The 24,543-nt window shown below is 41.5% G+C and overlaps 1 protein-coding gene across 3 annotated transcripts in view; it reads left to right on the forward strand.

Moving 5' to 3' along the window:
* Nucleotides 1-23,298, forward strand: part of gnal2 (guanine nucleotide binding protein (G protein), alpha activating activity polypeptide, olfactory type 2) — a 40,652-nt gene extending 17,354 nt beyond the window's left edge. For all 3 annotated transcript variants that reach the window (XM_030768241.1, XM_030768243.1, XM_030768242.1), the window contains 8 exons: nucleotides 9,097-9,194; nucleotides 18,858-18,912; nucleotides 19,397-19,470; nucleotides 20,238-20,296; nucleotides 20,923-21,043; nucleotides 21,296-21,426; nucleotides 21,515-21,582; nucleotides 22,829-23,298. In XM_030768241.1, coding sequence (XP_030624101.1) covers nucleotides 9,097-9,194; nucleotides 18,858-18,912; nucleotides 19,397-19,470; nucleotides 20,238-20,296; nucleotides 20,923-21,043; nucleotides 21,296-21,426; nucleotides 21,515-21,582; nucleotides 22,829-22,975 — 753 coding nt within the window. In that variant the 3' untranslated portion in view covers nucleotides 22,976-23,298. The remainder of the gene's footprint in view (nucleotides 1-9,096; nucleotides 9,195-18,857; nucleotides 18,913-19,396; nucleotides 19,471-20,237; nucleotides 20,297-20,922; nucleotides 21,044-21,295; nucleotides 21,427-21,514; nucleotides 21,583-22,828) is intronic.
* Nucleotides 23,299-24,543: the final 1,245 nt, after the last annotated feature.

Here is a 24,543-nt window from a genome sequence, read left to right on the forward strand (position 1 = left end):
TTATGTGGTTCCTCTCATAATTGTACGGTGACAATGTGAATGTGTACGTACGCACATAGCTGCTACCATGCACAAACACGCAGAACAAGTATGAAACATAAAGCAATCCCAGGTGGAGATATAGGATTCAGAGGAGGGAGTGATTTTGTTTTTTTGAAGACAAGTGCATCTGTTCACTTGGACCAGCCACTATGAAGATCTCATTTTGAGGTCAGTTTAAAAAAAAAAAATCTATGAAAGAATGTTGATCAATCTTCTGTCCTATCCAGAGCCCAAAGGTGCAGCCTGCACACAATTCCACTTATCCATGTCAGAAATATTGTCCCAACTCAAGCAAACCCATGTTTAAAAAAAAACAAAAAACGTAGCTTTTGTGTTCATATCTCTGTGACTGAGTGAACTTTAGTGACTGATGATCTGTAACCCCAAGTGAAAGGTGTGATGGCCTTCCTTTAATTTCTTGTTTATAAGCCACTTCTGCTTAGATGCTATAACAGGTCTCTGATGATGTTTATTTAATATTTATTAAAACAAGGATTCCGTTGATTGTTTTCCTGAAGACTGACATGTTACTCAGTTGGTTTTTGATGTGGATGAAGTTATTTCATAGGCTGAACTGATGATTATTGCATACATGACCTGAAATCAGTAAGAAATAAATGTAAAAAAAATTAAAATTAAACTTATGAGTCAAAGCTAATGTAACTGAAAAACCATTGTGCTGCTGGTGTTGACAATGACCCAATATCCCACTATCACACCAACTTTTTGTCTCTGGTAACCCTCTTCAGTCACTGCATGTCATGAACAAAGCTGTCTGAGAACCATCATGGAGATGTCTAAGGTAGGTTAAATTTGGGACCAAGTTTGGTCATCTATCCGAAATTGATAGAACCCATTGTCTCATCGACTGAAGCAGAGACAGTCACTAAGTGTGAGGCAATGTTTTTAGGGTCCATTTTATCTTTGTCTTGGCTTTGAGCTTCAGCACAGGTAGATGTGGTTAGGTAGAGGTGGCTGTAGCTCTTCAGTGTGTGCATCTTCAGCTGCATTGTGGTGTGATTCAAAAAGAATCCAGGAAGGTGTCCAATTCCAGGAAGACTCCCTCCACACTGCCAAGGCCGCCCATCTCTGTGCATTTGCAGGAGTCACATTCTCTTGAGAGCCAGTCTCCAGTGATTGACTGTCCCTAGGATCCCTTGCAATGCAATGTTCATGCCAACTTAGTGTGTGCAATTTTGTAGTTCTCTGATTCATCTGAGATCATGTTCATATAAGTCCACCATTTCTTGTCAGCCGGTAATGCACTATGACTGTGGATTACTGAATTCTTTTCCCCGCTTTCTTTTTTTGTTCTCTCGCGTCCCTCTGGCGTTAATGGACATGCCTTTTAAACTCTGGTTGAACTATCTGGTATGATGTTGGCTATTTGCATGTTTCTGGGCAAATCTCACTGCCTTGGATGGGTTTCAGTGGAGAGTCTCGGAAGTGCACAACCACAGAACCTTGGAGGACCGCCTTCATTATGATGTCGATTGGAAGCCAGCGGATGGTTAAACAATAGATAGAGCATAGTGTGTTGTCTTCTGTACAGTTCCATTGTATTCAAAGGCTAATGTGTGGTCACTAGAGCAGTGGCCTCTCTCACTTCTCTGGAAAGGCTGTGATCATATTGCTTGGGGTCCTGTTGAACCACCGTGCCACCATTTCCCATAGGATGGTTGGCAGTGCAGAGGGATTTTGCAGTTTCTACAACTAAAGCCGTTCAGATATAAGGACACTCTTATAGTTGGCACGCAACTCTGAGTAAACCCTCTCTGAAAAACCACTGATACAGAAGACGCTGTTCTCCAGCTTTCTGGCACCTTTCTTGACAGACTGGTTCCTGCTTGGGAAAGCATAAACTATTTTTGTGAAATGGTCAGTGACAGCCTGGATATCAAAAGAGTTCCTGTTCTTCACTTCTGCAGACCAAAAACTGATGCAGTCACGTTGTCCAGAAGATCTTGCTCAGTGGTATCCAGTGTTGACAGACACACAGTTCTCACAGAACCAAACAGATCTCTCTCTCCATGTTTGGATAGGGAAGCTATTACCTTGCCAGGTGGAGGATCCAGACCTGGCCTAGATTTAGTGTTCTGCCAAAGTATGTTAACTTCCATGGCTCTGTCTATCAGTCAAGCAGGAGCACCATCTTCACCCTTTTCTTTGCACATGATAAACTTTCTGTCTTTGAACAAGATTCCATTGTGCATCATGGGCACCTCCCATTGCTTAAAATGAGAACAGGAACATGGCATCCTACCCTTATTAGTTTTGTCTGAAGGGATGTTTTACACCAACACTGAATGGCAGTATTCAGAATTTGACAGATGTTGGTGTTGATGATCTTCCAGCTTAAGAATGGTAAGTAGTGGCTGGGTATCTTGATCTACTGGTTGAAGTTGCTGGAAAAGGTGGAAAGGTACATTGCCACACTGCCCAGCATTATCAGTTCATCCTTTCATCTTCTGCCCCGCCATTAGAGTAAATGGAGGTTTAGTGATAAGTAACTTCACATCCTTCCTTCAAAGCTTTTCTCAGTGTGTCAGAGGTGGCCTCAAACTTCACTGATTCCCCAGTAGCACCACTCTGGTCAGTGCTCTGAGCCATGACTTTCACTGTCGTACACGAGTTCACACTTCTTGGTGCTCGGTTCAAAATTGCTCTCTCAAAGCCGCTGGAATGAATATAACCTTGAGTCTGTGCAGAGAGCCCTCTTTTGTAAAAGCGAAGATAAGATGGTCATCCAAATAGCACAACAGAAGTTGTGAAGCGGGGATCCCTGAAGATGTTCATTGTCATTTTCCTGAATCAGATTAGGCCATGTAAGAGCCCTTGTGTTATCCTGTCAATCTCCTAGAAACCCATAGGATTTGAGGAAGCAGTGAATTTTTTGTCATCTGTAAACATGGGTAAGTTTCTAAAATCTAGACGTGAGGTTCATGGCCCTAAAGAATTTGTTACCTCCCTGCACAACCTGATGAACATATGGGAGGGCATACATCAAGGTCTGTATGTTCTGCCATCTTTGATCAGTACAAATCTCTGCCATTTTTCGTGGACCAGGATGAGTAGAAATGGACTTATAGATGATCCTCTTTTCCTCCAAGTCTGTGTGAATCTGTCACAGCTGCTAATAGCAGGCAGGTTGAACTCTTCTATATCGTAGCTGTAAGTTATGCACAGGCAGATAACTCCTTGCCATCATCACAGTTTGGGGATTGTCTGGAGATGTCACCATAGTGAGACATCTCGTCTCTTGAGGGACGGATAGCGTGGCATGCATCTAAGTCAAGGTCACTAAGGCCAAGTTTTGACAGCTTTGGCTTGAGGTTTGGTGTTGATCTTTTTGGAAATGCTGCCCTGATGTTCACCTTCTGGTAGAACCATGGAGACTTCTACTGTGAGGCACATTGACAGGTGTCATGGAGTTGGACTTTGACAAGAGGTTGATTTTCATAGTCACCCACATCTCCCCACAGTTTGACAATGGCTGCACTGCCAGAGGACTCTGGAACATTCCAGCGAGGAAACAATGTGCTTGCCTTCATCAGCCAAACAGTGCCAACCTCTCTGTGCATTTCCATCTCATCATGTGTTATCATGTTTAAGAATTGCTCGTATTCAGACCATGGATGGTGGTTCTTTTGGGATGTGAGACGCCAGTGATGGTCTTGCTGGAAGTTGGTTGGACAGGGCCATCACCTTTCAGACTGTATATATTCAGTGTTTGGTCATAAACAGTCTGGATGGGTTTGCTTTGTCACTTCACAGTTCTTCTGGAAGGACCCGAGCTTCTCCCAATTTATGTTGTGCCTCCTCGCTGTGTGTACAAGCCATCGAGCTTGAATTGAACCTGCCCTTTAATTCAACCTGTGTATAACATGCTTCTGCTGAGCTCTGAACTAGGCTGGACAATCTGCTGGCATAACAGAACATGTGTTAACATAAAAAAGCTCAGAATCTGACCGCCCCACTTCCTCCCCCCAGGTCTCTCTCATTGTGTGGGTATTGTAGTGTTTCCCAGCAGCAGATTCTGAGCAGCAACAGCCTGTTCCATCTGTCCTGGTTTGTGTCTGGTACAGTCTTTCCTCTAATAACCTGGGGTGAAACATGAGAGGCAGAGATTATCCCTTCTGCAGTGTATGAAAGTGCAGTGGTTTCGAGCACCGCAGATCTGGCAGGTTCTCAGAATTAAGAATGGGGTAGCGTACAGAGCTGACGGACTGGATGTAGGAACTTAATATGGTGCAGATCAGGCAAAGGCTGGGAGATGTTGCTAGTTGGGAGGGGACTGGTACCCATGAGAAATGTTGGCTTGATCTTTGCTGTGGTGGCTTTTAAGTCTCTATTTCCTGTTGACTGCATGTCCTACTGGAGATGGAGGTCTGACATGTTATTGTGCTCTTTGTTTGCCCATGAAGTTGTCAGTCCTCTCCTGAATGTTGCCGGTTATCAAAAGTGAGCCAGAGGGCCCGGATGTCAACTAGAGATGGGCTGCAACACAAAGTAATCTGGACCCCATTTGTAGACTTTCCCATCAACACAGCGTTGATCCCCTTAGATTGCTTGTGTTTGGGTGCCTCTTCTCATAATTCGAAGCCTCTCCTGTCACTCATGAACTGAGCACTTGCCATTTCTCTTGGCTCATGACGAATCTAACATCAGACTGCATAACATATTTGGTCCTCCATAAGTTTAACTTTAGAGTTCCATTCCCTATCGAGTGGACCATTTGTATGAAACCACATTTTTATATATGTCATACTGGAGATGAGTTCTAGACTTACCAGTTTAGTGTTCTGAGTGATCAAATCACCATAGCAACAGTACTAGGGGACAGGAATGTCTGTATATTGCTGGAGGGGTGCAAGGTAGAGGAAGGGTCAATAACAAAGCAACTTCTCCTGTGTTTAGTTTTAAAGTGATACTTAGAACTGGCTGGATATGGTCATCAGTACATCTCTCTCAATATTGCACTGAGCTTAAAATGGCTAAGTGTACAGCTTCCTCTGTATTTGAGCTGATTTTGATATTTGTTTGAGGAATCCAGCAGTCACAGCAGCAGATGTAACAGGTGTGCAGTACCTAATGGTGTTAAGTCACATTGTGTTGTGGTACAGTTGAATGAGGAGGCCGTACCAGGTCTGATGGTCATCACTGATTGACACAAATAAGAAGCCAAATAGCTTTGTGAGTAGGAAACGTCATCTTAGTCAGTCAGAAACTGTTTTTCACCAGTGTGAATGTGACCTACACGTGGACACATTACGGACAGAGCAGAAAACAAATATCATGTGGTGAAGTAGGACAAGAAAGGCATAAAGACAGCCAGTGATTTTGTTACATTTATACTATGTCCATATGAAGTGGTTACATGAATTATATTTCATGTGAGCTAAGTTGACATAAGCTGAGTAGTTGTAGTTCTTGTGAAAAGAACTGTGGATGTTGTAGTGAAATTTGAACTTATATTTGATCAGTATTCAGAGAGTAGAACATATTTTTAAAAATTTATGTAGTGGAGAGAAAAGCTGCTGTTTTAAAATGACGTCTTATGTCCTCTGTTTTCTTGACCGTTTGGTCTGTTAACATTGAATGAGTGCCTTCGTCAAATCGAGTTCCAAAGTCCTTATTCAAGAAGGGAGAAAAATCTGTAATTTACATGTGCTTTTGGCGCTTTCCATTGATATGGCACTGCTTCATAAGAAATCCACCTAAGGAGTTTCATAAATCACTGGGACTTTCCCCTGTGGCTTCTGTAGCTGTCATAATTAAAATGCTTTAAATTTGTGTTTATTCACAGGTTGAACATATTTGCGGGATGTTGTTTTGTTGTGTAGTGGGTTTTATTGGCTTAGATACTGCCCTGTTTACTGCTAAGTTACTACATAGCTATTATTAGAGGGTTGATGACATAACCCATAGTAACACAAAAAGGTAGCTAAAGGCGCAGGTATGACGGCTTTTGGAGCTTTATGAAATGTTTTATATACAGATATGAACAGACACAATACTTCCTAATGTCTCAGTGACCCTGTCTTTAGCTGGTATCTCTTGTCTCCATGACAGATTTTTCCCATGAAATTTCTTTTGTTGCATTTGATTTTTAACACTATCTCTGTAGGTAGGATTTGTGTTTCTTAATTTTTGAAAAGAAAAGAAGAGAGTGTTTGTAGATGCGCCATTTAATTTGTACCAGTTTCTGATGAAGTTGGCCTTCTCAATGTACAAAGATTCCCCTGTCTGTCAATCACAAAGCTTTTTCAGACCATTTCAAAGCTAATCTGAAGTCTCGGCTGCCATAGGGAGTGAAATGGTTAATGCCCAGTGACCCTGCCTTCCCTGCTCTGCGATCGGCTCCTCTGTAGGGCAGTCCATTGCACACTGCGTTTATTCACGAACCTGTTGTCACAAGCCACTCCGCCTGAAGGATCCAGTTCTTCCTGTGATCCATGTTTGAGGAGGTGGCCAGGATTAGGCACCCTTTTGTTTTCCAGTAGTGCAGAGGACCGGGTGAGGACAGCACCAGTTGGAGAAGGTTCGAACCGTTCAATAGAGCCCTTCTGAGGATGTGTTGAGGGGGAGGGGAGGGAGAGGAGGGGGGGGGGGGCGGTATAGATGGCAAAGTCAGAGCAGTAGTTGGGCTCAGCTCACCCAGTCACCAGTGAGTCCCAGATTCATCCCATGCCTGTACTCCCCAGGGATAGTGACACAAGGACGAACGAGTGTTTTACATTAAGAAAATATATAAGATCAAATATCTTTAATGTGCTTGAATTGAATGTCATTGTGATTAGTTCATTGAGTTGGCAGATGAGTATGTGTTAGCTTGTAGAGGTTACAGTGGCGGCAAGCAGATTCTTCTGTGACAATATATAACAGTTATATGTGCTGTAAGCCTTTGACAGCAACCATGGTTAATGATTAGTGTGTTTTCTTACTGCCTCACAGAATAATTTGCATGCTCAGTAATGGGCATCCATTGTGATCACAAGATGACATTTCTCAGATTTGAAGGTGACTTAGGGCAGTTTAGAGCAAACTGTCCATGATTTAGTCATGTATGCAAATATATACACCCCCTCTTACACATGGTTACATTGGATGTATCTTAGGACTTGTTTTGTTGTTTATGTACCTCGTGGGTGTACTATTTTCACATCAAGAGTATAGTTTGAGCAAGTTGCTTAGGTTGAGTGATATGACCTTCACCTAAATACCTTGCTCAAACTATGCTGTTACTCTTAACTTATTCAATTTAAGTTATTTAACCAAGACGCTGGTCAAAAAGACCTGGAGTCAAGTTATTTGACCAAGGCACTGGTCAAAAAGACCTGGAGTTTAGTTATTTGACTGAGGCACTGGTCAAAAAGACCTGGAGTCAAGTTATTTGACCAAGGCACTGGTCAAAAAGACCTGGAGCCAAGTTATTTGACCAAGGCACTGGTCAAAAAGACCTGGAGTTTAGTTATTTGACCAAGGCGCTGGTCAAAAAGACCTGGAATTTAGTTATTTGACCAAGACACTGGTCAAAAAGACCTGGAGTCAAGTTATTTGACCAAGGCACTGGTCAAAAAGACCTGGAGCCAAGTTATTTGACCAAGGCACTGGTCAAAAAGACCTGGAGTCAAGTTATTTGACCAAGGCACTGGTCAAAAAGACCTGGAGTTTAGTTATTTGACTGAGGCACTGGTCAAAAAGACCTGGAGTCAAGTTATTTGACCGAGGCACTGGTCAAAAAGACCTGGAGTTGGTCCCCAGGCGCTGTGGCTGTGGCTCCTAGCTTGTGTGTGTGTCTTTGTTCTAGTGTGTGTGTGCTCATTGGTGTTAGGATGGGTTAAATGCAGAGGCTGCATTTCAGTGCTCACTGCTCAGTGTGTGTGTGTGACAAATAAAGTGCTTCTTCCTCTTCTACTTATTCATGAATCAAAACAATTTAAGATCCTCATTTAAATAATCAAGTACAAATAAGCTTTCTTTGGTGTTTACAATGGTAAAGGATGAGACTTGTCTAACCTGCCATAGAGATGTAGTTGGTTAAAACCTAGCAAAGTAACTCATACTAAATATTATCTATCCAGTGATGTGGGAAAACATATTCTTCCCTCATGGCAACCAGATTTCTTAAGGAAGTTCTGTGTTAGGGTTATATGTAAAACATCAGTGCTTAATTTAGTTTTGGAGCACAAGTTTTAGCAACTTTATCAACAAACGTGCTCATAGAATTGTATTATAAAAACAAAGAACTTTCAGATTATTGTGCTTGTACCCATGTTTGTACACTGTAGGTTAGTACTGTAACTTATTGTCATAGAGAGTTCAGTGTAGTGGTCTTGTAGTGCTAATCTGCTGTGCTTATCTCTGCACTGTGTACCTCCACTGAAGTTAAGTCTGTAAGTGGCGGTATAAACTTTTCATTGTCTGTCAAAAATGTGTTTATCAGGTAACTGCTAATTTTCCTGTAATTACTAAAATTCAGTCTCAGTCATATCCAGATACTGTGCGTGGGATACATTTTACGTGATGTAGTGATGGAAGTGCATGTGCTTATGTAGACAGAGTGCACGTGTGTAGAACTGCCATGAGAAATGATATGTCCATGCAGTGGGGGAGAGGTCAGAACAGTTCTGGAACGTTCTGCAGATCTTTGCACCAGACAGAGTGAATGTATTCCACAGCAGTCTCACTATGGACATCTCAAACACTAGTGATCTGTCGATGTTATGGGGGCAGAGAATCAAACACTAGTGATCTATCGATGTGGCGGGGACAGGGAATCAAACACTAGTGATCTATTGATGTGGTGGGGGCAGGGAATCTAGCACTAGTGATCTATCGATGTGGTGGGGGCAGGGAATCAAACACTAGTGATCTATTGATGTGGTGGGGGCAGGGAATCAAACACTAGTGATCTATCGATGTGGTGGGGGCAGGGAATCATTTACTTATTCTGACAAGGTAAAAAAAAAAAAATTCGGTGAGTAAGAAGTTTTGTTTGTGTGTGTGAGTGCATTTTCCCCCCAGCATAACTGATTGTTTCTCTGTCCACAGGAGTTTTTTGACCATGCAAAGAACCTTTGGGAGGATGAGGGGGTGAGGGCGTGTTATGAGAGATCCAATGAATACCAGCTGATCGACTGTGCGCATTAGTGAGTATCACACACCCATCCTCACTTTATGAACATGTGTTTGGCTCTTATCAGATGAATGTGATTATTACTGTTCATTTTTTAAGAAAGATGATGGTTTTGTTTGAGTTAACAGGCTCTTAAAAGGCGAACGGACAGAGGTTTGCTTTCAGGCCTAACCTGTGCAATAAGATAGTCTTTCTGTTAGCCTGAGTGATACATACTCTTACGCTGTGATAAAAAGGAATGCAATGTGTTGTGGTTGCTGTGGAGTTTACAGCATTTTACATTCCCAGTTTGTTTACACTGAAGCCAGCCTTCGAATGTTTTTCTAGCTGTGATTAGTTTTGCACATTTAGTTGACTTTTATTTGAAGAATATGTGGATAATTTAGTATTAAGTGAGTTGACATTTTTATACATATTTCCTGAATGAAGAATAACTTCCTCTGTAAGATAAAATGAAGATGATAGGCACTTGATCGTGTGACATTTTGAAATAAAACTCATCGAGCAATCTGCTTAAAAAAACACAGATGTGCAGTGTGTGCCATCTCCTTATGACAACAGCACAGGGTACATCTTGCTGCAGCGCTGCACATGGTTTGGGGACTTTTTTATGTAATTCAGCTGAGAAACTACCCTGCTTGTGGCTTTTATGTCGTGAGCCAAACCTATGTTCATGTCAGCCCTGTAAGGTTCAGTAATATTGTGTTGTTTTGGTTACCCTGCACTCTGTGTTTTGCCTCTGTTCTTTCCCTCACTGTGTTTTGTGTGATTTTATGTACAGTACCTAACTATCACTTGTCACAAGGAATGTCCAGCAGAAACACTGACTTTTTAAAAAATGTTGTGATACAAAAGTAAATAAGTTGGATGAAATGACTGACACTCAGTTGCAAAATTTAATGACACAACAGTGATCTAATTCTTCCCTCTTTCCTGTGCTGAAATAACTTTACCCATCTGTTTTCATGAAGAAATAACTTTACCCATCTGTTTTCGCAAAGAATGTGACATTAAAACCTTCTGTTCCCTTAGTGCTTTGTTCAGGAAGTTTGTCGTCATGCAGAGGTATATCCGGAAAACCACAGAGAGGAGAATGCACACTGTCAGTGTCACTGCTGTCTTTGCTCTCTCTGCACGTCATCCACTGCACTTTCACTTTTCACAGCCACAGAGAACCAGTGGCCAATAGTCTTAAGCCTTTAAGTTGCATGAGTGTTTAAAACCAATGCTGAAGTGGTAGCTGTTTCCTTAGAGTCAGGTGACCTGTGCCGACTTTGCAATGTCGTGTCTCTCGGCTTTATCTGCTTGATACATACTATGTACACAAGACACCTCAGATCAGAGAGACCAGCTGACTGCAGTCTCATTTGCTTCCTGATACAAACAAGTTGTGTTTTAAAGCGGCATTCAGTTGAATTCAGTTCAGTTTTATTTGTTTAGCACTTTTTATGGTGGACATTGTCACAGAGCAGTTTTACAGGATGATGGGCTGTTGCCCTGGGCCCTTGGGTATGTCGTTATGTGTGGGGGCCAAACATCCAGGGTATACAGGCTTCCTGTTCAGTCACTTTACTGAATGTGTGAACTCTTTTTGGTGTATGCAGGGACTGCAGGTATGTATCAATGCATCAGTTGATGGCTGTGTTTTTGTAGCTTTGTTGCCTCCTTTTCATTGTTACACTAACCATGTTAGTGCGGAGGAAAATGCAAAGTGTTGCCATGGCAGAGATGAGAAAGCTAACAGGAGGGGGGAGTGCCTGGATCACGGGGCCCAAACATCAGCCTTCAGGGCCACAGATAAAATCATCCAGAGCTCTGCTAGACATATAATGACTGTCATTGTCCTGAGCCTGGCCCTCAGAAAGACCTAGAGAAACACAGGGCTTTCCTCACACAGGCACAGAGCTCCACTCAGAAAACAACCTTCCATCCCATCATGTTGGACCCAGCCGAACCTCATCTCTACTCCATATAAAAAACCTTCCATCCCAACTCAGGAATCACATCCACACTCCATATTAAAAACCTTCTATCCCAACATAGGAGTCACATCTCTATTCCATATTAAAAACTTTCCATCCCAGCACAGGAATCACATCTTTATTCCATATTAAAAACCTTCCATCCCAACACAGGAATCATATCTCTATTTCATAATAAAAACCTCCATCCCAACACAGGAATCACATCTTTATTCCATATTAAAAACCTTCCATCCCAACACAGGAATCACATCTTTATTCCATATTAAAAACCTTCCATCCCAACACAGGAATCGCATCTCTATTCCGTATAAACTGCATTGAGAATACTCTCCTGTGATAGGAGGTGTTGCTCTTCAGCTGAATGTTGCACATGATGTTGTGACGTAAAAACAAGGGCCCATGTGCAGTGTGTTCCTCTCAGCTGAAATTCTTGTTTAGCAACATAAACAGTGTACGTATTTGCTTGTGCATTTGATAATGTTGTGTGACCTGTTAGCTATAGCAAAACCAGTCATATTTCTGTTTGTTAAAAAAATCTGACCTCCATTTCGGTGTTTGTTTCATGTTGTTTCAGAAAGTTTTTGACTGTGCTGTGATAGCTTGGTTTGTTTGAGGTTACTGTGTGTGGGGAAGATGGAGAATAGGTTTGTCTGTGTTTACCAGTATCATTCAGTGTCAGATGACACAAATAATGACCTGACATAAGCATAAAATTGTTTAACTGTTGAAATGATAAATTATCACGTTTGAGTTCATGATTTGAAACGTTTTTCATTGATTATACACCAGTGTTCATAAATTTGTTGCCTAAAACACATATTGTATTTCTGGTGGATTTGCTGAAATATCCTGTCCATGAAATGACTGTGGTGAGGGAAAAAAAGATCAAAGCTCTGTCTTAATACTGAATTGTAAGAAAAACATTAAATTTCTGACACTACACCTTCAACCTTTGCTAGGTTTTATATTATTCTGATAACATTTTGGTTCGATCAGTGTCAACACAAACACACTAAATGTAACTTGAGAATTAAAATAAGAAAGCTTTTGGATCAAATATAGAGTGTGGAATATGAAGAATCCTTAAGACCCCATATCACTTCATCACATTTTAGATGTTATGTTTAATAGTGGTCTGAAGTTTGAGTGCACTAAAATCCCTAGTCCCAAAGAAAGAAATCAAGGTAAAGTATGTGTAGTGTGTAAATCATAAAGCTGTTGCACAGACACACACACACACACACAGATGTGAAGAGAACAGGCCCTGAGTGCTGGAGCAGCGCTGGTGGCAGTGCTGTGATTGTGGCACTGTTGTCTGTCGCTCAACCCCCTGTGCAGCCCCTAACCCCCGCCCCTTCAGAGCTTATGTAAACTAGCTGTGGAGCCAGGGCAAGAGGAGGCTATTTTTAGCAGCAGCACTGCAGAGCAGAAACTGGCGGCGGGTCACGTGTCTGCAGGCCGAATCAAAGGGAGTATCCCAGCAATGCGCTGTAAACACAGGAAGGTCAGAGCTGCCAGACACACAGCCCAGTGTGTTCACCCATGTGTGGGAATATGTGCTCTCAGACCTCCACAATCAGTGTTGGTGACAGTATAAACATGTACACATACAGGAAGACATGAGTAACCTAAAAAAACAAAAAAAACACGTTTGTGATCCCTTCCCTTTACTGCAGTGCTCTGGACCAAACTATTTGTTTTTCCTCCTCACTCTCTCTTTCTATCCCTCGCTCTCACAAATACGCTAACACAGACAGACATATGTTCTGTCTTCCACACACAGAAAAGGCAATAAAATGTCTTTTTTGAACTTTTTTGTTGTGAAAGTGAAAAAGTCATATGCGCCTCTTATGTTCATGTCATTTTTACACTTAAAAATTCTGCGCATTTCCCCTCTAGCACTCATTAGACCTGCTCTGTCCCAGAACATTCCTGTTTTATATCTTTAGCTCCACTATCAGCCATGACTGGCCACTGTGCTTGTCTTTTTCCTTAGGCTTTTTGTCCATATAGTCATCCGTGATCTCTACCATCTCCGTGTGTTCCCCATGCACACACACACACAGGCGCAGGCACACACACGCATACACAGAGCCTACATTCTGCCCTACTTAAACGTCAACTCTCACCTTTACTGGAACCTGTGTTGGAGAGGGACCTGTTACTTATTATGGAAACCATGTTGTTGTGCCCTTATGCTGATTTGTTTATTGTGTTGGATTGTTGCTAAATTTGGGAATGTGGCCAGCTGTTAAGGCTGACACAGAACCATGATGAATGTCAAAATTAATGTTTTGAAACACTTGAAAGCATCAGAATGTCGAACATGCTGTTTGTTTTCTGTGGATTCAGTCAAATGTCACTGTGCGTTTATAGTGGGCTTCACCAGAAGCCTCCAGATTGGCACTTAAACACACTGATGCATTTAAACACACTTCAGTGGCAGGCCATCACTGGGATCACTGGACTGGGTGGCACTGGTGTCTTTGCTTTACTGGACCTCATGTCAGATTCAGCAGCACAAAGTGAAAACTGTGTCAGTCTCTACCTTTTGATAGTTAGTTGAGATGTATTTTCTTAGTTCAATACACACACACAGTGAGACTGACATACAGTAGAAGAGAGGTGGAGGTGTTGCTGTGCAGAGTGAGGACAGAGATGTGTTAAGAGAAAGTTGATGGCTTGATTTGGACTAGAGATCTGAAATGAACTGCTTTACGCTTGGGTTTCTGAAGTGACCCCATCATCAAGACTTTCTTTAATGAAACTTTTGTTATTTTTATAATGATTTTTTTGAAAATGTGAAACATTTCGAAATAATGAAATATATGTATGATGAAATATATGTGTAGAAGTCTTATCTACCATATGAGAAGCCCGTGAGAGAAACTGAAACAGGCAGGACCAGTTTACCAGCAGAAATTATCTATAGAAAATGTTTTCAATCAGTCAGTCTCACAGCTCTAACGCACAGACTTCAGTGTCTGATGAACCAATCCCAGTCCCTTTCCCTCTTTCTCTCAGGTTATTCCCACAACTCACACATTCTCCCAGGAGGCTTTGGGAAAGGGGAAACTATGGTGGCAGATTTCATATGATTTCATTTTCCAGACCCTCTTACCATATGGCTGTCGCAGTTTCTCCAGATAACAAATACAATACTACCAGGTTTCTCCAGATCACACTTACATATATACATATATATATATATATATATATATATATATATATGTATATATATATATATGTGTGTGTGTGTGTGTGTGTGTGTGTGTGTGTGTGTGTGTGTATATATATATATATATATATATATATATATATATATGTGTGTGTGTGTGTGTGTGTGTGTTGTTGAAATATATGTAATGTAGAGGCAGTGGTGAGGTTTCAGACTTAGGTTGTCCGTGTTGAGTGTTTAGCCCTAGCAGCCTGGTGCTGAGTGTTATTATAATTGGCTGTGTGAGCGGCTGGCCTGGCCTGGCCTGGCCTGGTCCGGTCTGGCTCGGGGCATGGGCGCTCAGCTGAAGGCTTGCGCTCCCTCCTCTGGGCCATTATGCTCCACACACTCACTCAAAATATGGAAACTATTGATCAGGCCACAGCCATAGCTAATTAAAGAGAGCTGAGTATTTGTAAAAAGTCAACCCAATTATCAAATGAGCACATGAGGTTGGCAGCCCTGGATTTGCCATGAATGGTGCTTGTCTGCACATAGCTTTTTGTTTTTGCTTTAAACAGCACAGCAAGTTTTTGAAGTTTTTTTTTTATTTAATGTTTCCTGCAAGTGATTTTAAGACTAAATAACTTGGATTTTACTGATAAATATTACCTTTTTCTGTCACGTTTCACACTGTGAAACCTTCGTTTGTCACACACTCATGCACTGCTAAAATTCACACTTTTCTCATCATTTTTTTCCCTGATTATTGTCTTTTGTTCATCAACATCTGTTCTGTTCAAAGTAAACATTGTAAGTCTTTGGTTCTTGTTAATTTTCTGCTTTCTTCGTGCTTCAATATTAAGCCAAGTTGGGTCTAGTATATTTTTCCTCTTTCTTTGGAATATTTAAAATCTGGCCACAACATGAAACAGGTGGTACCAGTTTTCCTGGGTTGTGCTGGGTTCAGCTTATAAGGCCAAGTAGCAGGTTTCTGTTTGAACCTCGGCCCTCTGTGTGTCCATACAGAGTAACTCCATATGTCATATGTCCCTGATGGCTTCCATTTGACAAAACACATTCCTGCATTATGGTCCTGTTCCAGGCCTTTCAGAAAGAGCCCCTGGGCAACTGTGTCAAAGTACTCCATTGGCTTATCAGGCAGATTTTATTTATCGACACACTGACTAGCTCCAGGACAGATGTTTGATCATCAGTCTGTTATTTTCGACCATGTAACTTTTCCTGGGCCGTCCTGTTGTTGTGAGCTTTCAGACACAGGGTCTATATTTGGCTCGGCACAGCAGTGCCAATAGCATGTGTCACATGGCGGTCACAGATAGAGAGGTCCTGATAAGTGGGACTAGGATCCCAGCACATTGTTGAAGATGGGAAATTTGGCCCTGACTGCCTTTCATTGGCCATGGCTCACACACAGTAGCTTCCTTTGCCCCTTAAAAACCCAAGGGGCACACTGAATGAGGAGCATGTTAAAAACCCAAGAGACAGAGTGAGTGTCGAACAGAAGAAGTAAGGCATTGACAGAGGGGCTCTGTGGACTCCTGGAGAGGGGCGTAAAGTGTTAGGGGTTTTGTGCTGTAAGATGCTCAGATGCTCATATGCTTTTGAGCAGTAATTGTTTGGCAATTCTGATGGGGATAATAATACCCTTTTAACTGGTACCTGCATGAACAGGGGGCCGGCAGGTTTGATTTGGGCTTTGAGATGTCTTGAGTTCAGTTGTGTGTTGTTATGCAGGGTGGTAATGTAAACCTGAGACCTCAGTGTGGAGGGGTGGTAAAGCATGTGCTCAGCGAAGCCTCAGAAACAGCCCATGCCAATGTTCTTTATCACTGTTGGAATGGCAGGTGATACAGACATCCTTAATGTACGTTACTGTGAATCTGAACCCTGACACTACTATAGATTGATGTTTAATGTTGTTTTTCTTTTATACTTCAGAAGTCCTCCTCCTGGTATTTGGAGAATATTCATATTTAATGTTCTGTGTTGATGAATTGCTACTTTTGTATGATAGTGGGCTGTATGTCCAATTTACAAGCCCTAATGTGTGGTATTTAGTGAGAGTCAGACACCAGCTGGTCCGAGGTTTGTTTCGCAAAGTTGAAGTTCTCACCTTGATCATTATTCAGTAGGAAAAAAGACAAACAGTATATCTACTGGACAGGGCTGGTATACATGTGGATAGCATTGTCACAAAAGGCCAGTATAAATTTGGATAGAGCTATTTGACAGGTCTGGTATAAACTCAGATTGGACTATTTGACAGGTCTGGTATAAACTCAGATTGGACTATTTGACAGGTCTGGTATAAACTCAGATTGGACTATTTGACAGGTCTGGTATAAACTCAGATTGGACTATTTGACAGGTCTGGTATAAACTCAGATTGGACTATTTGACAGGTCTGGTATAAACTCAGATTGGACTATTTGACAGGCCTGGTATAAACTCAGATTGGATCATTTGACAGGCCTGGTATAAACTCAGATTGGACTATTTGACAGGTCTGGTATAAACTCAGATTGGACTATTTGACAGGTCTGGTATAAACTCAGATTGGACTATTTGACAGGTCTGGTATAAACTCAGATTGGACTATTTGACAGGTCTGGTATAAACTCAGATTGGACTATTTGACAGGTCTGGGATAAACTCAGATTGGACTATTTGACAGGTCTGGTATAAACTCAGATTGGATCATTTGACAGGCCTGGTATAAACTCAGATTGGACTATTTGACAGGTCTGGTATGAACTTACATTTGAGTGTTGGGCGGGGCTGGTCTTAATTCAGGTACAACTTTTAGAGAAGGCTGGTATCAAACAGATCTTTTTGAAACAAGGTCCTTTATTTGTATGTGGGCAAATGGTGTTTTCCAGTGTCCTTTCATAAGGAACTACTTCAGATCTGTCTGAAGTACCAAACAGCTGTAACCCTGCACCCAAAACGCTTTGTGATGTGTCTTGTGAATTTTCTCTTAAGATTTAGCAGTGTGTGAAAAGCCGTTATTTTTCCTGTGCCATGACTTTACTTTCGCCCATCTCTCCCCTGTCTTTTCTCTCTTTATCATGAGCTGGGTCTGCCGTAGCACAGACTGCAGCTGCAGCTGGCCCACTGCTGGTCAGGCCTAAGGGGCCGTCTGCTGATGGAGGGGGAAATGTATGGATTCAAACAGAACGCTGGCGATTTCACCCAGGGCCTGTTCAGCCGTCTGGGACTGACAGCAGTTACAGTATTGTCTGAGATGAGCCTGGTTATTTCAGTGATAAAATCACTATTGCAGTGCGACGTGGGCTGGCACTCAATAACAGACAGTGAGCAGCTCCGTGTAATGGCTCCGATCTAGCCAGAGCACAGCACCGCTGTATTGTTCAGCATTAGATCCCCCTCTAGTGGTCAAACACTGTCATAAACATTTTCTCAGACATTAATGTGAAAAGTGAGTGTGTGGTCCAGATTGTCTCACACTAGTATACAGAGTAAAGGAAATCACTCGTTCTTCACTTGTGCAGTGTGGAGGGATTGGAGAGTCATGGTTTGGCTTGAGAATTAGAAAAACTGTAAAGGCTGTAAACTGTATCAGTGATTATCAGTGATATACTGTATATTCTCCCACCATACCTTCAAACTGCGTCATGTGTGATGGATGTTTTATTGTTTCCAGTAGTTTCTCAGTTGTGCCTTTATACTTGTAACACTGCTCTCAACCACATGTACCACACTGAGGGTGTGCTCTCTGATTCCTCACACACACACTGAGGGGGTGCTCTCTGATCCCTCACACACACACTGAGGGTGTGCTCTCTGATTCCTCACACACACACTGAGGGTGTGCTCTCTGATTCCTCACACACACACACACTGAGGGTGTGCTCTCTGATTCCTCACACACACACTGAGGGGGTGCTCTCTGATTCCTCACACACACACTGAGGGGGTGCTCTCTGATCCCTCACACACACACTGAGGGGGTGCTCTCTGATTCCTCACACACACACTGAGGGTATGCTCTCTGATTCCTCACACACACACACTGAGGGTGTGCTCTCTGAGTCCTCACACACACACACTGAGGGTGTGCTCTCTGATTCCTCACACACACACTGAGGGTGTGCTCTCTGTTCCCTCACACACACACTGAGGGTATGCTCTCTGATTCCTCACACACACACTGAGGGTATGCTCTCTGATTCCTCACACACACACTGAGGACGTGCTCTCTGATTCCTCACACACACACTGAGGGGGTGCTCTCTGATTCCTCACACACGCACACTGAGGGGGTGCTCTGTGATTCCTCACACACACACACTGAGGGTATGCTCCCTGATTCCTCACACACACACTGCGTGGAGATCTCCTATTCCCATAGCAGGCTCTTGGTCAAACTGTCGCCCTGACGCACAGATATAAACCAGATTTTGAGAGTGGTGTGTGATTAATGTCACATACCCCATGCTCCGTCTCCTTCAGTAATAACCATTTGTTTTCTTCGCTTCTGTTTTCACAGCTTTCTGGAGCGAATCGATGCTGTAAGACAAAGCGACTATACTCCAACAGATCAGGTACACCGAATCACACAATTCACATTCTTTTACCACAAGTATTATTCATCAGTCATTATATTAACGCAGCCAATAAGTCAGCACATCAGTAAAGAAACTTGGCTATTTTGCACTAACTTGATACAAAAAAAATGTAACCAGTTGATTTTGTCAATTAGTCTGTAATTGAATTAGCATAAAGAAACGAGTTGATTTGTTTCTTGATGTTTCTCAATGTGCCTTTGTGAAGATATCTAACACAGTTTATTGGAACAGTATTTTTATATGGTATGGTGTGCGTTATTCTGTAGTATATTCTGTAGGAGATATAGCGTATGGTGTAGTTGTATCATGTTGTTGCAGTATTTTTTGTGGTTGCTTTTTTCAAGCAAACAATATTTTTTTACCAACTCTTTTTGAAGCAGCTATAGAATCTTCAGTACCTTAAAGGGAAAAAGCGTTTTTTTCTGTCACACACGAACGTATATGTCTCTTTTTCTCTCAGGACTTACTGCGCTGCAGAGTGCTGACTTCAGGGATTTTTGAAACACGGTTTCAAGTAGACAAAGTCAACTTTCAGTGAGTCCCTTTTCTCTCCTCACCATGCCAATAAAATCCTAATAGATACAGTGTTTAATGAAACATAATACTTCCTGCGAAATTTTGTAGGTAAGCAGTTCTGCTTTACCAATCTGTGTCTTGGGCGCAGACCAAACCCAGCCCAGATTCAGCCTGTGTGTGTTAGGGTGCTTTGCTATGGGAATTATGGGAATATGCAATCAGTGGAATGGTTTGGGACATACCATAACATGATTAGTTGATAAGTTACACATGCGCTTTGTATTCTCTCATAAAATGTAAATCTGTGTTGTTCATAATTTTGAAAAGATATCACTGTGACAACTGTGTACTGTGTACTATTTACAATACTATCTCTCTCTTTGACCACTAGAGGGAGATGTCTCTATATCCAGATATGCAGAGTACAAAGAATGGGGTTTCCCTATTAAATTATAACTGAATCAGCTATTTTTACTAGAATTATTGTAGATAAGAGATCGATACATCATTTTATCATCATATCATGTTGTCTAAAATTTTGAACTGGCTTTAAAACATGTATTGCCTAATAGCTGGCACAATGAAGGACTGTGCTGCTATTGCTTAGGTTGTTTAAAACTCACGATAAAGAAATATCTGACTTATTCACTTTACACCACTGTTAAACCTGTGAAAAAAGAGATACTTGACAAAGTCTCATTAGTGTAGTTTGAGTAGTAATGCACCGATACACTGAGCAGTCAGGGTGAACTTTCTAACCACATTTATGGTCTGTCATCCTCCAGTATGTTTGATGTGGGAGGCCAGAGAGACGAGCGAAGAAAATGGATTCAGTGTTTTAATGGTATTTGGAATCCTCATTACTCTCACTCTCTCTCTCTCTCTCTATCTATCTATCTATCTATCTATCTATCTATCTATCTATCTATCTATCTATCTATCTATCTATCTATCTCTCCCCCTCCCTCTCTCTCCATCTGTCTGTGTGTGTGTGTGTCTGTGTGCGTGCATGTGTGTAAGAATCTGAAGTGTCTTTTGTGCTAGGTATCATTGCTGTGTTGTTTATATTGCATATGTGTCTGTATTAACTATAGTCTTTTGCTATATTTGACATGACATTGCCTCTCTCTGAGAGAGTAAGCCAGAGACACAAATTTATGACTGTGACAACAGTATTCAGTCAGTGGCTACTGTCACTCACATTTGCCAATGAAACTGACACCAAAGACCCGTTGGTATCACTCGGATGGATCTTTAACAATCCATCGTTATAACTCTACATATATATATATATATATATATATATATATATATATATATATATTCATCACTGGCCAAGTTTCATAGTCACACAGAGCGTTAGCAGACCCTCTTTCACTTGAAAACAGTAAACCAGCAGTGGAGGCTCTGTGTGCACATGGGAGAGGTCTCAGTTTAATGGTCTAATCTCAGATCTCTTTCTCACCCCAGATGTCACTGCTATCATCTTTGTTGTTGCGAGTAGCAGCTACAACATGGTGATAAGGGAAGACAACAACACAAACAGACTCCGGGAAGCCTTGGATCTTTTCCGCAGTATCTGGAACAACAGGTTTTACTTTCTACTCATCTTCATACACCACTTGTCTACTCTCTGTCTTACTGCTGAAACCCTTTCTTAGACTACACATCTACCAGTATAGATTCAGGAAGTCTGATTCTGTTTTTCTTCATTCAGATCTCACATGTGCACTTTGAACCAAAAAAGTTTTATAAACTTGTAAAGTGTAAACAAATGTACTTCAGATGTCACATGATGACCAAACATCTGTCCTGATGTGGTGTTGTTGTCCCTTCCTTACAGATGGTTACGGACTATATCAGTTATATTGTTCCTCAACAAACAGGATATGTTGGCTGAGAAAGTATTAGCTGGGAAATCCAAAATTGAAGATTACTTCCCAGAGTATGCTCGCTACACCATACCAAATGAAGGTACTGCCCTGGGACAGTCTGTGTAACAGGTCACAGCCCCCACACTACCTGCTTACAACATCACTAATCATATTATTCTGTCTTTCAGCAACCCCTGAACCTGGAGAGGACCCGAGGGTGACAAGGGCCAAGTTTTTCATTCGTGATGAGTTTCTGGTTGGTTCTTCATTCATGTCTTCTTTAGTTTGAGTGGATGACTGAAGATTGAATGTTTCTTTTGGTTTGTTACTCTTGGCCCTGTGAGTTTTGTGTGGAGGTGTTTTTGGTCTAAGGACTAACATGATGAGAACATGATTAGTTTATGACAGTTTATGACAGTTTAGGCACTAACATGGTGAGAACATGATTAGTTTATGACAGTTTATGACAGTTTAGGGACTAACATGGTGAGAACATGATTAGTTTATGATGGTTTAGGGACTAACATGGTGAGAACATGATTAGTTTATGATGGTTTAGGGACTAACATGGTGAGAACATGATTAGTTTATGATGGTTTAGGGACTAACATGGTGAGAACATGATTAGTTTATGACAGTTTAGGGACTAACATGGTGAGAACATGATTAGTTTATGATGGTTTAGGGACTAACATGGTGAGAACATGATTAGTTTATGATGGTTTAGGGACTAACATGGTGAGAACATGATTAGTTTATGACAGTTTAGGGACTAACATGGTGAGAACATGATTAGTTTATGACAGTTTAGGGACTAACATGGTGAGAACATGATTAGTTTATGATGGTTTAGGGATTAACATGGTGAGAACATGATTAGTTTATGATGGTTTAGGGACTAACATGGTGAGAATGTGATTAGTTCATGATGGTTTAGGGATTAACATGGTGAGAACATGATTAGTTTATGACAGTTTAGGGACTAACATGGTGAGAATGTGATTAGTTTATGATGGTTTAGGGACTAACATGGTGAGAACGTGATTACATGACAATTTAGGGACTAACATGGTGAGAACATGATTAGTTAATGACAGTTTATGATGGTTTAGGGACTAACATGGTGAGAATGCAATGAGTTTATGATGGTTTCTGACGGTTTAGGGACTAACATGATGAGAACGTGATTAGTTTATAATGTGACCAGACAGGGCCGTGCCAGTGAGCTCTCACAGAGTGTGATGTTGAAAGCTTCGCTTTTCTCTCCCTCTGAAGTTTCCTCCAAAATCAGAAACAACTGTGGAGATCAGCATTCTGGGTTGTTTAGTGGAGTTTTCATTTTCATTAATTTTGGAAAGGGCAGAGTTATGAACAATATACATTCATAAAATGCTTTATGAACTGTTTAAAATTTGCTTTGAAATGCCATGTAAGAGCAACACTGCGCTGTGGTGTATATCACTGCCTGTCTGTCTCTGTTCTGTGGGTCTGTTTGTTAACAGAGGATCAGCACTGCGAGCGGAGATGGGCGACACTACTGTTACCCACATTTCACGTGTGCGGTGGACACGGAGAACATCCGGCGAGTGTTTAACGACTGTCGGGACATCATTCAGAGAATGCACCTCCGCCAGTATGAACTCTTGTGATTGAAGCAGAAGTCAGCGTGCTTTTTAAAAAACAAAAAAACAAAACAAAAACAAAACAAACATGTCCACCTCCCACATCCAACAGCGTCACATCGGTGGACAAAGAGTGCTACTGAACAGTGTCCAATAGTCTTTCTCCTCTCTCTGCTGTTTTTTCTTTCTTTCTTTTTTTTTTATGTCTTTGTTGGAGAGGGAGCTGTCAGTCGTTCTTTTTCATCCTTTTTTTGAATGCCTTTTGCCATTCCACTAAAGCCTTTGGCTACCTCCTTGTTTTTAGTTTGAATTTTTATGCCCATGTATATACTGGCATTTGCTAGTCTCTGTGAAGATGGCATTACCTTTGACCCCCCCCCCCCACTCCACCCTTTGCCTCACACCAGACACCCCACAGAAGAGGGTTCCTCTGTGCAGGAAAGGCTGGGAAGTGTGAATGCAGAGAGAAATAATGCACTTTTGCATCAGGTTTAAATGAACTTTCTGAAGATGTGCACACACAATGTAGCATCCAGTATTCATGTCTCTGTCACACTTTATGCGGTCCAGGTTGCAGGTCAACTGAAGAGGGATTTTATTGGCCCGCTGACCCGGATGGTTCTGGACATACAGACAGAGTGCGTTTGGGGTAAACTGAGTTAGGACGGTGTAGATGGAGGGTCAGTCTGGGGTCGAGACGCGTTCTAGATTTTGGGGCCTGCTGTTCCAGAGTTTAGCACTGCTCCTGTCTGGTGTGTCCAAGAAAGAAATGAAGAAAAAAAAAAAGTAACCACAGTCTCTCTGACCTGTCCACAGACCCGTCCTTTTGGACCGTCCCAAGGCAAAAATGAGACAAAAAAGAGGTTCCATTATTACTATTATTATTATTATTATTTTAGTTTCTTAACTTGTACAGCCTGTGCAAGGTGGATTTATCCTGTACAGACTATAAAAGGTAATATTATTTTGTACAACTTTATTGAAAGAGAAAAAAATCTACTTGTAGATCTTTGTGCCTTGATTATGGCTGTACCTGTAAAATGAGCTCAGATGTAAGTATGTTTTTGACTGCGCTGTACAGCTTCGATGTCAAACCTCTGTCAGCAGTAGAGACTGCAGATGGAAAACTTCTCTGTAGAGTTTAGGTTTTTTTTTGTTTTGTTTTGTTTTGTTTTGTTCCATTTTTGTTTATTAAAAAGAGGATATGCTGTTTAGTACAAAATAAAATAGGGAAAAAATCCTTGAAACCTGTATACATTATGCAAATTTTACCCCGACCTGCAGTGAGGATCTGGTAAAGCAGCATCATGCCTTTTGTTTTTGTTTCCTTTTATTTTCAAATCTCAGCTTTAAGAAAAAAACATTGGAAAATCAATTGAAGTGTCCAAAATTACAACCTGGTGTTGTTTTCATAGGAACCTTTTTGGATATGAAGTATGTCTGAGATGTGTGTGTGTGTCTGTGTGTGTGTGTCTGTGGGTGTGGATGTGGGTGTGTGCGTGTCCACATACATAAAACTTTTGAGTCACAGACACATTACGTATGTATGTGTAGTATGTGTGTGCAAGAGTGCATTGTGTGTACTCTTTTATAAC

The sequence above is a fragment of the Chanos chanos genome, chromosome 3 (genome assembly GCF_902362185.1).
Source record: "Chanos chanos chromosome 3, fChaCha1.1, whole genome shotgun sequence".
Classification (NCBI taxonomy): domain Eukaryota; kingdom Metazoa; phylum Chordata; class Actinopteri; order Gonorynchiformes; family Chanidae; genus Chanos; species Chanos chanos.